The sequence below is a fragment of the Zerene cesonia genome, chromosome 18 (assembly GCF_012273895.1).
Source record: "Zerene cesonia ecotype Mississippi chromosome 18, Zerene_cesonia_1.1, whole genome shotgun sequence".
NCBI classification, from domain to species: domain Eukaryota; kingdom Metazoa; phylum Arthropoda; class Insecta; order Lepidoptera; family Pieridae; genus Zerene; species Zerene cesonia.
In genome coordinates, this window is record NC_052119.1 from 4008868 (window position 1) to 4023632 (window position 14765).

At 31.9% G+C, this 14765-nt stretch overlaps 1 protein-coding gene across 1 annotated transcript in view; it reads right to left on the reverse strand.

Annotated features, from left to right (window-relative positions):
• LOC119833886 (potassium channel subfamily K member 1-like) overlaps positions 1 to 12897 on the reverse strand; it is a 28482-nt gene extending 15585 nt beyond the window's left edge. Inside the window, exons 1-3 of the mRNA XM_038358104.1 lie at positions 12843 to 12897; positions 3941 to 4051; positions 2596 to 2700 (exon numbers count right to left, since the gene is read on the reverse strand). Coding sequence (XP_038214032.1) covers positions 2596 to 2700; positions 3941 to 4040 — 205 coding nt within the window. The 5' untranslated portion in view covers positions 4041 to 4051; positions 12843 to 12897. The remainder of the gene's footprint in view (positions 1 to 2595; positions 2701 to 3940; positions 4052 to 12842) is intronic.
• Between the last annotated feature and the right edge of the window lie 1868 nt (positions 12898 to 14765).

Here is a 14765-nt window from a genome sequence, read left to right on the forward strand (position 1 = left end):
TTCGAAAAACAACGAACAAGGTTTATAAGCAGTGCGAATTCGTTTGGGTGTCATCTTTATACATTTTAAAATGACGAAATGAAAAATCGTAATATCGTTTATACGAAACGACGTTAACGTCCGTTATACGCCACGTTCGATAACTGAATGAAAAGAAACTGACAAAATGGGTAAACTACTAATGACATGAGGGATTGCGCACGCGCAAGTGCATTCCTAAATAATAAAACCTATTTAACAAAAATATATTTTTTGCATCAATTATACTGATTATATTTATTTTGCGATTCATTATTATTTTTGGATTTAGTAGTACGAGTATATACTCGACCAACCTATATAGGTTATGCGGTCTTAATAGATTTAGGTATTAAAAAGAACACTTAAAATATAATAAAATGTTGTATTAGAGAGTGAACAGTGCGAGTGGGTACAACGTAATTTATTTATATACATACCTAATTATTGAAATAGCAGAAAAATATTAAATATGTACCTACTAATAGTCCAAGAAAATGGGTAGGGTAAATGCGAATTTGAGATTAAAACTTGAATTTTTGATATAATTTACTTTGAGGAATCTAAAAACGAACTGTGCAAGTTTTTTTTAAATTGACCCCCGAGAAGGGGTGAAAAAAAAAAATAAAGTCGTTTTTTTGAAATTTTGGCGAAACCGTAAGTGTTAGAAAAAAAAGTTTTAAATAAAATTTGTAGAGCGTAAAATTTTACACAAAAATGTTTCTATGACTTTTTTTCCTAAAATTGAAATTAACTGAGATAGGGTAGTTAGAAGGTAGGGGATGATAACTGCAACTTTAAAAAAGTTAAACCGATTATATATATTATAAATTATAATATATATAATCATATCAATATAATTATATATATAATTGGTTTAATTTGAAAATTAAAAATTTCAAATTGTTATAATTTTGTTATAAACAATTGAAAATTTTTTTTTTTTCTCTAGGATCAAAGTTTATAATTATATAAGTAATTTAATTAAAAAAATATATGAGTTTTATCAATTTTTCAATAAGTTATGATTTTTTAAAGTTGCAGTTATCATCCCCTACCTTTTAACTACCCTATCTCAGTTAATTTCAATTTTAGGAAAAAAAGTCATAGAAACATTTTTGTGTAAAATTTTACGCTCTACAAATTTTATTTAAAACTTTTTTTTCTAACACTTACGGTTTCGCCAAAATTTCAAAAAAACGACTTTATTTTTTTTTTTCACCCCTTCTCGGGGGTGAATTTAAAAAAAACTTGCACAGTTCGTTTTTAGATTCCTCAAAGTAAATTATATCAAAAATTCAAGTTTTAATCTCAAATTCGCATTTACCCTACCCATTTTCTTGGACTATAATAGTAAAAAATAATTAAGTACATAAACATATTAATAACTAACTATTTAATTGGATTTGTTGTCTTGTGAAGCTGGTAAAGTTGTTCTTTACAATACATATTTCATTTATTTAAGTTATATTTCTATTGCTTATTGAAAAAGCGAATTAATATGGATTTTTTTGATATTATGCTTTTGAAACCAATTTGAAATAGCAACGCTACTTAGTATCCATAGACGATACATAGGTATATGCTAACTAATATCCTTCCCAATTTCGTGATATTTACAAAATTCTTTCACGCGTATCTCTACAGAATTATATTAATCGAATATTCATGTTAATAAAAAGGTCGCACAAAGAATTATTTATTTTATTAATAAAACGAGCAAACGTCTTATAATTGCCAAAATCAATAATTAATTAATATTTACCCAAATATTAACAAATATAAGCGTGAGTGATAATTACTTTGTTTACAGCACGTGATCTTTATGTTAATATTTATGACATACAAATCTCGGGTGATAAGGGTAAATAATGATACTATTTTATATATGGAAGATGACAATCCAGGGAATGTTGTCGCTTAAGAACCACAGTTCAGTTCATTTTTCTCATTCTTATGTACATGTTACATATTATATTAAAATGTAAAATTTATATTATTTTAAAACAGCAACTAAAGAGTTTCTTGCCGGATCTTCTCTGTAGAAACTGCCTTCCGAACCGGTGGTAAATGTTACAACTGTGTAATATGACGATTTAAAAGTGCTTCTATAAGAAGTCTAGTTAAATGAATTAATGTTTGAGTTTGGAAAAAAAAATAATTAATATATCATCATCAGCCCATATATGTTCCCACTGCTGGGACACAGGCTTCCTATGGGGGTTTAGGCCATAATCTACCACGCTGGCCAAGTGCGGGTTGGCAGATGTCACATGTCGTCGAATTTTTGATTCTCAGACATGCCGGATTCCTCACGATGCTTTCCTTCACCATTTCGAGCAGTGGTGATGTTCTCCATATGTGCAGATAAATTGAAAAATCAATTTATTTCCTTCACGAAACTCGACTTATCGATTTTGAAGTCCGAGATCCTCACCAATAAGCCGCCACTGCTTTTTTAATTAATATATATGTCGGCGGGTAGCCACCGACATATATGATGTTTTAAAACTAATCCCTCAACTTAAAATTGAGAAAATAAAAAGTACAGTTATAACGGTTATAAAGGTAAGGTACCTGAAACACAGGGATGATCGCGTAGAAAATTACTTTTCGCCATCTCCACTCGATCCTCCCTTGCCTTTTCAACAGGTCCTTCGATTGCTTGAAAGACTGTGGCACCTAAAACAAATTTTTGTCTAAGTACAAATTGTGATATTAAAATGATTCACTAAATTATTCTTATAGATTCAAACATACATACATATGAAAAATATTTCAAAACGTCTTCCTTACACATTAGTGTCATTCATCAGGTTATCATAGTTTAATTCTTTGCGGAATTAAATGAGAGACTTGATTTAATGAAAACTCGTATGTGATGACAAAATAAATAATAAAAATCCGTAATGAATAGTGCTATACTCTTGTACTCCATGGATGTAAACGCTACACCAATTAATTCACTCCCTGTGATGCCAGAACCACAGTTAATTGAATTCTCCGCGTCCGTTCCAATATCTCTCACAAAATTGCTGCGCCTGTACTTGATTTTAAATCTATTATAGTTGACGCCATACGCTTGCTTACATACTATATGTACACATAATATTTTGGATTAGAAATTAATATTTATGTAGATAGGTACACTATCTATTAGGTAAATGTACATCTTCAGTCTTCGTCGTACATCTACTTTTGTATCTTCTACAGCATGCACATATAATGATCAATCAATAACAATACTATATAAACAGTTATTACGTGTTAAATCTTAGAAACCAAGTTATAAATATTAATAAAAATTATATGTATTCATTAACTTATGCTTAGTTTCACGGTTTATATTTTTTATTTGAGAGTTGTAAATTAATAAAAGTACTTCACAGCATTAAAATACAACGCTACTAACTCTTCGTAAAACCTCTTAGCAACAAAATTGAATTACCGAGACGTTTAAAATGATTCAATTATAATACTGAATTCATTAACGAATGAAAAATAAAATGTTAGAAGAGGATTAAAGCTAGAAAATTGAATGGATGTACCATCTCTGCAAGATTCTGCCACTGAAAGAAGTAATTCAACAAATTTGATTTAAATTTAAACCGTAAAAGCAAATACATTGTATTCGTTTATAAAGAAGTCGAAGGAGTTTTCATATCGTAAAAGTACTATTTATTGCAAGATTTAAACACAATAATGATAAATATTATATAGAGAAACGAATAGTTATCAATTTTTATTTTATTTCACTAAAATGTCTAAAATATCCAACCTTTAGTTTTATATTGGTGTTATTGTCATGTTATGTCCAAGTTTATAATATTTATAAATTACCCAAATTTATATTACCGCCGTGTCTGTTATTTAATAATTCATTTGAATAACCGTCAATATTGAATCATAAAAATGCACATACCCATAGATAAGTATAAAGCCATAGCCAATAAAAGAACCAGCACGCGTAACGCCGGCACGCTCCGCACGTGGCTCACACAACCCGGCATCACGAGTCTCATTGCTTATTTATCTGTGGATAAAAAAAACTGTGTTAATAATAAATATTGTATGAATCTTAATATGCTTTATTATTTGATTCTAAAAACTCTCCATGAGTTCGATCAAAATGTTCAGTTTTGGGTTTGTACCTACGATTGAACTTCTAGAATCTCTCAATTTCTATAATAGGTATATTATTTTAATAGAAGTTTTTATTTTGCATTGTTATAAAAACGTAAAGGTATATAATTGCGCAAAACACGAATATGAATTTTCATGCAATTAACATCAAAAACAACGTTCACCATGGAAAATTCAATTTATTCGATATTAAATTGCGATCGAACTACAGGTAGGATGGCTCTCATATAAGCTTGAAAATTCAATAACAAACTCTCATATCGTCGTTGATTATCGAGTGTTTTAATCGAATGGAATTGGATGTAATTAATTACTTTATATAATAAGTATATTGCTCTATTATGTTTCTTCCAGATAACCTCCTCATTTTTTGCTTATCTTGCAATCAAGAATATGAATCGATGTACCATGATTACGTACGTCTTCGTGTACGTCTTGATTCTTGTTAAATATATAATTCTAAATACGATGATTACAAGTTTAATATAAAGTCGTGGTAATGGATCTCACCAGAGAAAATTTAATACGTTTTGGTCATGAGAATTCATTAAAATAGGGAAGCTGGCTCTCACGGTAAGTGCCTTGTAATTAGGTCAACAAACAATATGTGAATAGAAACGTTCGTTTGTGTGACATATACGAATTTATATTAAACAATGGGAACATAAAGTACTTCGTTCAATGTAAAACGTTACAAGGAACGGAAAAGGATTAATAAGATATGTAGGTAATATCTATCTGATTTTTTCCGCTATTGCTCATTATGTGATTTATTTTGTTAGTAATATTGAAATATTAAATGATTAACATCTTATAAATTTTAATTTTCTTTCACCTCTTGCTTTGACTGTAACCAAAAAAATTGCCCCTACAATATAATATAATTATGCCATTACTGCGTGCATAAATAAAGTAGCTACCTTTGTTAGACATCTCATCCATCATAAAGATTGAAGGGGTAAAAAACATACGCATCAAGATGGGGCAAACTGGCGCATTATGGTAAGCAAGATCAGACCAAAACCGTTCTAAAAACGACAGCTAGATTTTTTCACAAAACACACGTTAGATTATATTTCATCCAGCGTCACGCGTCCAGGGCCACAGTGCTACATCAATGCTTTAATCACCCGGAAACGAGTTGGGGGTGTATCTTTCCTCATCTTAGATCACGTGGAATAAATAGTCACGCACTAAACAGAACAAACCTAAATTAGGTAATATTATGTAGGAGGCTGGAGGCCCATACCCTTTTCCTTACCCTTCTCAGTCCTTCCTTTTATACCTTTCGTGAATCCTTTCTTAATCCCTTTCCAACTAAAAGTTGACCATCCATTTGTAGAGGCGTAAGGTCTGCAATCGATGTCTCTTCAAATGTTCATGGGTGGTGGTGGGTGGCGCTTACCATCAGGCGACCCACCAGCTCCATTGCCGATGATAAAATAAAAAAGGTACTGCAGTACTACGTTACACCTTTAAGTTGATGATTATTCCGTGGTACAGCCAGCTGACCATTCAATAATGTAGTCCTACCCTATATCCACCCTATATCAATAATAGTAATAAATAATAGAGTGGAATTTTTTCTGGGCCTTTGAGGAAAAATGCTCTAAATACCTACTAAACCATTTTTATTTTAATGGAGAGAAAAGTTCCTTTATTTTTAAAATGAAATAAAACTGCAACCCTACAAACAGTTCACTTTTTAATTTATACTAACAGTGGGTAAACTCGCCACTTTCTCTTCTTTTTAAGTTTACATGTGCCTATAGAACATTCCCACTTATTTTTTTTTTATTTTATAAATAACACTTTTTGTTATATTAGATACTTAATCATTCTAAACCATCTTTAGTTCTCCATTAAAAACCAACGTACATTAGTAACCATTACGGCTTGTGTGTATTTACAAATATAGTTACCGCAATTAGGCGGCCATTATCTTTAAAAATATATGATGATAAGGCCCATTACTTGCTTTGTATTCATTAGTCAAATAAACTTACAGCACCATCAACTAATGTAAAACAAACCACTTTTTCTCTATGCTTTGATTTTTCTGCCAAAGTCGCATTAGCGATCAAAATTCCTTACTATTAGGTGATTATATCTTCACCACAGATAACATAATACTATATTATCTGCACTAAAATAAAAATAAAGTTTACCATTAAATGTACCTTTAAATAGGCTACCCGTTCGTTTCGTTCGATACGGATTTGTCCGTTTTAGTACAATTTTAGATTAGACGTCACAGCAGGGTAAACTAGGGAATGACGTCATACGAAAAGTATAAAAATTTCATGCTTTCAATATTCAATATTCCTACATGGTAGCAGTGTTAGCACAAGGCACATCCGCATTACGTACACGCTGATATGAAGTTAGCTTGGATTATCGGCTCTTTGTATACTGCTTTCCATTATTATAGCGTAGAAAATTGCGGATGGAAACATAAACTTATAAACTAATAAACTTTTTGTATATACGCGTAGGCCGTAAAAACTAGATTAGCAAAAACTTATGTATTTATAGAGAGATTTAAATACATATAATTATACAAGTACTTTGAATGATACAAAAATTTTGTCTCTATCCCTTACCCCATAAAGCGGGTAGCGCGTTCGCAAAGGCACTACCTCCACGAATGCTCATAGGCGGAGTTGACCGCTTACCATCTGACGAACATGAAAAAAAACTAAATGTAATCACGACTGTTTTTGTTGATATTAAATCAAATGGAATTATTTGGTAGACTCATGTAGCAAAAGAATTATAACATGTTTGAAATTGTAATTTTTGTAGTTAAGTATTTAACTCGAGGCTCGAGTTTTCACTCGTGTAATACTGATATCGAGATAAAATGAAGTGTTCATTATCCTAATCCAGAGATGCTTGATTCGTGATTGTTTGTGAAAGGGTTTAAAGTAGGAACAACTACATCAACTTTTAAGTATAAGTTTAAGTAAGCTGTGTTATTTTAAATCATTTATTTTATACAACTATTTATTGGTCCTCCGGAGATGACATTTTTTTAATGGGAAATGTACTTTTTAATATTTTGTACTAATAACTCCAATTTGACAACGATTTCAACGATTTTGAATTATACTACATTTAAATGGGACTTCATGGACTAAATAAAATTCGGTTGATGAAAGCATCTGCAGTCTAAGTTATCCCATATACTCTTTATTATATCGATCGATAAGTTACATCGAAAGAGCAAGTTGATATTAATATAAATCTCATATAAATGAATAAACTTTGACCTTTAATCTGTTATTTATCTAGACTGAAATAGAAACTAATCATCTGCCTGGACCCGGCGTAGTGATAATAGCTTTTTAATAGACTATTAAGTATTAGTTGTTTCTAGATATCTATATTTATCTGTATTCCCGAGAAGCATTAAACAGAGTTATATCAAAACTCTCAGAAAAGCAAGCCTCGTAAGCTTAGTAAGCCTCGAAGAGTATTTTTAGTAAGGTTAATGGTTTATGAGGTTAGTGGGAACAGTGTGCTTTCGTTTTAACACTTCACGTTCAAAGTTTGGGAGGACTTCGCTGATAATTGTGCTTACAAGAGCACTTGAGTTCGTGCCAAGAGGCAAGTTGGAGTTTTAAAGCACTTAGTGCTTCTAGTTAAGTATTTCATCGTGAACGTATTAACAATATGTTTAAGTCTTATAAGAGAGCCGTTAGACGACCGTGTCGCAGGGTATAATAAGGCTTAGTAGGCTGTAGGGGTTATTTGTGACTCGCGTAGAATACAAAATTATGTTATCAGACTAGAAGAATTCAAATTAAAATAATTAACGGCGTTCAGCCTTTTTATTTTGATGAAAAGTAAAAGTATAATGACGATGTCTGGTATCACTATGTATGAAACATTATATTTAAATTTATTGCTGAAATTTACTATAGTTATATATTTTATAGGTATAATTTACTGTAATTGCTATAGTTTTAGTTTTTTATTTTATAGTTTCATAGATTTAAGCTAACATTTCAAATACTGGGAAGAGATGAAACGGTATGAGATTGGTTGTTGAAAACAAGGACATGTTACAGAATGTCGCTTTACATTTATGTTGATAAAGTTTTAGCGTGAAAATATCGCTCGCATCTTAATCTCAGGCTGACAGATTCAAGTTTGTGTGAAGATACGATCTTCATACAGACTCAAGTCTCAAGAGTAAGGTCGAGAGATGCCCCTGAACTTCGTTGGAACAATCGATACAAATTGTGTGGTTCACCCCTTGACACAGTGCGTAAATAAAAGTGAACGTTGTTTTTACGTCAATTTCTTTCATAAATTTAACCTTAATTATGTACTTAATTATTGAAAAACTGAAAAAGCCCATTTCTCCGACTTTGAGTGTATCTACACTCTGTTTTTAAATTTCACTCTATCTATCCAATAAAAAAAGAATTCGTAAAATCCGGCAACTCTATACGAAGTTATCCCTGGTCGTATTTACATTAAACATGCAACACGTCAATCTAAGAACCTTCTCCGTTTTTCATCGATTGAAAATAGGCAATAACCAAAAGCTAGAGTTTGATGTTGAAAAATGTACACCAAAATTACTCCTCTGCTGCAGAACTAAATAAATACAACTCCTTAATTAAACATACTGCTTTTTCATTTATTCAGACAACCCACGTTGAAATCCTAAAATAATATAGTTTATTTAACAATTTTACTACTCAATATCATTTTATTTTATAGCCCAGCTACGAAGCGATTCAGTCTATTTTTATTTATAGACTGTTTGTGGAGCCTTTGAATTCTTTATTTTGATAAAAATATAGGTCTCCGGATTTTTAATAAAGTTTATTCTCATTATGTCTGTAAATGGAAACTGCTATTTTGAAAAATTAGCATACTTTTTACTAATAAGTATGTATATTTATAAACACTAGGTAAAATTTTCAATATTTCCTGTTTATCCCAATTTGATGCTACAGCAGACGGTTGGGATAACGAAAATTTATAATAAATTTGAGATGCGATATATGATGATATAAAATGTGTACTTAGAACATATTAAAAGGAAAACTTTTTTTGTGTTATGTTGTACCGAAACTGAAAAGCCGTTCCAAAGCTTCACCGTACGCGGAAAGAAGTCTTACTGTAAGTTTTAAATGCTGAATAATAAAACTCATGTTTTTAGCGTTACAGCTGTAATCCGCCAATTTGAGTCGGGAATCTTTAATTGTCATATAAATAAAATAATGTAACATACAGTTAATGACAACCTACACATAAGTGTATAATTTATAACCTATAAGTACCATTGTATTTTATCTGTATGAAATCTCAAGAAACACGAACACAGATTCCTAAATAGTTACTACACACGAGTATAGATAATGTATTACTATACTAACACGGATAAAGTTAGAAAGTTTAATCCTTTAAATGTAGAAACTCGTTACGAACGGGAGTAATAGGCAAAAACTTTTAATTGGGGATATTGCCAAATCATAACGTTAGGTACCCACTTATACAAAGTTCGAGGACCCAAAGGTATAGTTTTAGAATCGTTATATTTGAGTTAAAAGCATTTAATTTGGTGATTCTTTTTTATTTGTTGTTATGAAACGCCATATGTATGACCGGTAATTGCAATTTATTTCTAGAATTTTACTAATGCCAAGTATAATTAATCGAATGAATTGCAAAGGAAATCGTAACACTGATTTTCCCACGGCATTACGGTGTATAATTAGGTCTCATACGCTATCAGAAATTGTGCGCTATAAAACAAATATGTATTTATGTTTATAGTAAAATACTATACGAATACACAAAAGTGCCCTTCTTCCCTCGAGAGGTAAGAAATAACCTACCCTTTCAAGCAATATCTATCCACCTATACTAGAACTCGTAGCTAAACAAAAAAAATTAAAATAAAAAGTCGAGTCCGCCTTTTCAAATGTTTTAACCGTTGAGTATCTTCTCAACATCAACGAGTAGGTATATGCAATCACAAACACTTCCTCCATATGAGTAGCAACAGATTAAACATTGACATTGTATTTCGTTATATAATAACGTTATGTACCTCATGCCGGGGATATCGTGACATCAATCATTCACGGGCGGGATCCGACCGTGACCCTTTGCGACCCTGTCAACACTCGTCACGGTTCGCGAATATTTTCACCAGCCTCTTAATATACACCTGATATATTGTGAACATGAAAATTCCTTGAATAATTGATATTCGAAATCATGTTTGAAATTTATTTGCGATAGGTAGGTAAGGTAGCTATGTTCTCAATAAATAGTTCGTTATGTTTATTGTGCCAAATATAAGCGTTCTAATAAGAATCATTTTTAAAATAATTAAGTCCCATAGAAATCATGGTACGCCAGAATAGACGTATTTAACATGCGTTTCTGAAGTTGGTGAATTAGCTTTAATAATGTGTTTAGCTTATCCTTTTAATGTGGCTGGAAATTTATTATAATTAAATGTTTCTATAAGAAGTCTAATTGAATAAATAAATGTTTGAGTTTGAGTTAAGTAAATAATCGATATAATTAATTCTTAAGCTTAGGTTTTGCGTATTTTTTACTGTTGAAAAATTAAATCGTAAAGTGCTTATTACACCATCCAATTTGCAGAGATTTCATTAAGGATATCGGGAGATGTAATATCAGAAATAAAATAGTAATAATAATAAACCCGCAGGGCACCTTGTGGCGAGGTGACGGGGAGTAGCGCCCCTGCGGTCCTTAGTTCTCCCGGGGAGGTCCCTATCCTCATCTCCGGACTGTCTCGGTGGAAGTTCGGAGTGAAAATTGACGAGGTTCAGGATCTTCCACCTCTGGCTTGCCTTAATTGGCCGTCCAGAGTGGAGATGCAAGAGCTATATGTTCGGGGATGGAAGTGTCTAATGGCGTAATAGCGGGGAAACCCAATCCGGGCCTGCGGGCCTAGCCAGTCAGCAGGTGTTGCCCCCTTGTTGCCATTTTAGGTAACTTTTCTGGGAGCTCATCGACCGAACTGGCAAGTCACCGTCTGCCACTATTTTTCAATTTTTCTAAGTTGAAAAGGCACGACGCCCAAAGTTCCGTTACATATCCGTTTTCAAAGTGTTAAAATAAGTACTAAAACGACGTAGGTGATTCGAATTTTAAATATAACATGGCATGGTAGAGTAATTTGGGTATTTTATAATGGAAAAATTCATGCAAAAGCATAGAAAAACGATTTGGCTAAATAATGGATATATACTTTGATATAACAATAAATCATGTTTATCAGAAATATTGTAAGAAATATAGAGAAACTTGTTATGTGGCCCTCGTCATACTTAATAAAGTTTTAAAACAGGTCAATATAAATTTTATAATAAACCACGCTCGTTTTTTATAGTAAACTTAGGTACATATTTTATTTTATTAGCTGTGACCAAGCTATCAGGAAATAATAAGAAAATACTTGAAGGAAAGCATGGGCAAAAACACCTATAGGACTTATAACTAAATATAACTACCTGTAGTTTATAGTCGATACTATGTGTACTATTTGCGTAGTGAAACGATAATAATTAGGCAATTAAATATTTTTTACTTAAAAAGACTGGAAATTGGCTGCGCGTTTGATGTAGGCAAACTCATTTAAACTTCATGAAAACAACCTCGAGGTATTTTTCATAGCCCGTTTTTACATATCCGTGTGAATAGCGAGCAATTGTAAAATACTTGTAATATAAAAGTTCAACCAACAATATAGCCTAGTATGAAATTTACTGCCAATGGGTGTTGGTTGGATCTGAAATGTATAATTTATCAGGCTACATATTTAAAGCATAAGTCAAAGATACGTAGTGCCCACAATTTCTAATTTGTGTTAAAAATTACATTAGAATTAGATAACAAGGAATATATCTCTTTAAAAGTCTGTGTGTATGAATAGGTTGGTATTTTCATTTAAATATTTGGAAATAATAGTAACAAACGTTTTAATATTTTTCAATAGTTTTACCTATTTCTTTAGAAACAGGCAAATAAAATTAAAAATTAATTTAATCGAGTAGAAATATTTTCTGAAAATAAAAATGGAAAAAAATAAATAGCATTCCATAATAAACAAGTATTCCATATGTCTAATTAATTCCAAAAAAAATTAAATTAAGTTTAGTTATTAAGAAAATAAATTATAAAGTCTGATCGAAGCCATATTATGTACTTTAATTTTAAAATTCAATGAATTAAATGAAGTATGTACATATGAATAAAGTTAGTATGTATGGCGTGTTCTTTTAAAGCCAAATGAATTCATCAAAATGTAATTTATGATGAAATGATTTTTTTTAATTAACTATTAATTTATGTTACATATTTAAGCAGAAACAGCATTTTGTCATAAACGGTTTTAAATAATAAGGAATATAAAATTGCTTATACGTATAAGTACTGGTATCTAGTCATATCATACATTTTCCGAACCACCTGTAGATTGACGTACGTAGACCCGCACCTAGCGTATTATAATATGCCTGTACTTTAAATCTTTATAATTAAAAACATTCTAAATAGTCCTCCAAAATTAACAGCCCTTTAATTATTGTGAAGTCTAAAAATACATGGCTCTTTTTGGATCTGATAGAGAATAAATAATGTATACACAACAGCTGAATTTCTTAAAAGTTCTTTCTTACCGTTTACAAAGTAATGTAACGGACAGGACCCTAAGTTGGTTTGTAGAAAAGTTTGAAAAACCGGCACAATAATTATATACCGCGAGAGTAGCAGCGAACCGGCCACTCCGGGTGAAATCACCTCCGGACTGAGGTTTTCCTGAAAAGCTTGCGATGTGGACGACACGATGTGCCTGAAAGCTTAGCGAAAATTTTACACGAAACGACAACGACACGATAACACCCTACATATATATTTAAATAATTGCAAGTGAATATTGAATGCAAGCCTGCATGCAAGAACACTTAACTGAGATGAAACAGAAATTGTTAAATTAAAAATCAGACAGAATTTAGAATACGTCATCGATTTTTAATCTACAAGTAGTTAAAAACAAATACTAAAGTTGTTTTAATTTTCAGTCGATGTTTTATATCATTTTCATTGTTTAAATAAGGATTTATGAGGACTTCCAATAATATGTTATAGATCGAATCTGCTTAGTTAAGCAGCCCTAACACAATCTATCAATGGTTGTATACCTCATAACGGAGCGTGCGCGATCCGCTCACTCTGCCATGACGCTTTATCAATGGGGCGGCCATCTTTTGACGTCATAACCATAGCTGTCATGTTTATTTTGTTTCCAAAGAGCTTTTATTTTCCAACTTTAGTAGGTACTGTAATGACATATTGTTCAGATCTAGGTTTTGATAATGAATAGTGTAACTGCTAGCTTCGTTTTAAAATGTATAACGTAAAGTTAGAAACTTACGTGGAGTCATTATCTCTATGTCTTACTCAGTTAGATTATAAAATATGTACATTCTATATGTATTATAAAATCTAACCGCCTGATAATCAATTGCGTTACTTTCTAAGGTTTATTAAAAAAATATGTACAAATAGTCTGAATCTGTTTTTATACTAATAACGTAAAATTGAAGAGTGTGCTTTGTGTTCTAGTCTTGGGAACTAATACTTTTAAATGGGAGAGTTGAGTACGCACGAATTGCGCCAGCTCGCACCGGGGACGTACCATACCCCCACAGAAAACCGATGTGAAATACTATTTCACATCGGTTTTCTGCATGCTACTGTGTTTCGTCCGGTGAGTGGGGGAGTCCTTTTCTTATTTCTTTCCCCTTAAAAACGGGCAGCGCATTCGCAGAGGCTTTACCTCTGCGTATGCGGGTGCCTACATGCTATATTATATTTAACGCTAACTTTTGAAATACGTAATTGTTAGAAAATTGTTTTGTTTTGAAAAGAGGTTTTTAAACACTTTCATAGGTTTTTAAAAAAGAGTGTTCAAGTGTCAGTGGAAAAGCGCCTTTTTTAAACCCTTTGTTTGATGTATGGTAGCAAAACATATAAAAAAGCTACCTACGTCGTATGTATATTGTATATATTGTGTACATCAACATTTATGTAGAATAATCTAATATATAAAATTCTCGTGTCACAGTTTTCGTTGCCATACTCCTCCGAAACGGCTTGACCGATTTTGATGAAATTTTTTGTGCTTATCCGGTGTCTATGAGAATCGGCCAACATCTATTTTTCATACCCCTAAATGATAAGAGTAAGGCAAAACAGCGTTTGCCGGGTGTAGCTAGTATGGTCATATATTTCTGTACATATGATACAGTCAAAACCAATGACTGCCAATCGTCAAGTATTTGAGAAAAAGCGTCGGTCAAAAATGTTTTTGACAATTTTTTGCAGTCAGGAGTGGTTTTATAATGGAATAATAATCAAATAATTCAGTATAAATCTGACGTTACACAAATAAGATGCAAACAGATCGTTGTATACCTATAAAGTTTATTTCTGTTTGAGTGTGAAAGGCCCCAAAGCCAATTACGATGCTCGCTGGACGCTCCCGCGACGTGCTCTCTTCGCTCCCTCGGTTCGTCAGGTGGTTCATACAGAACCAAACA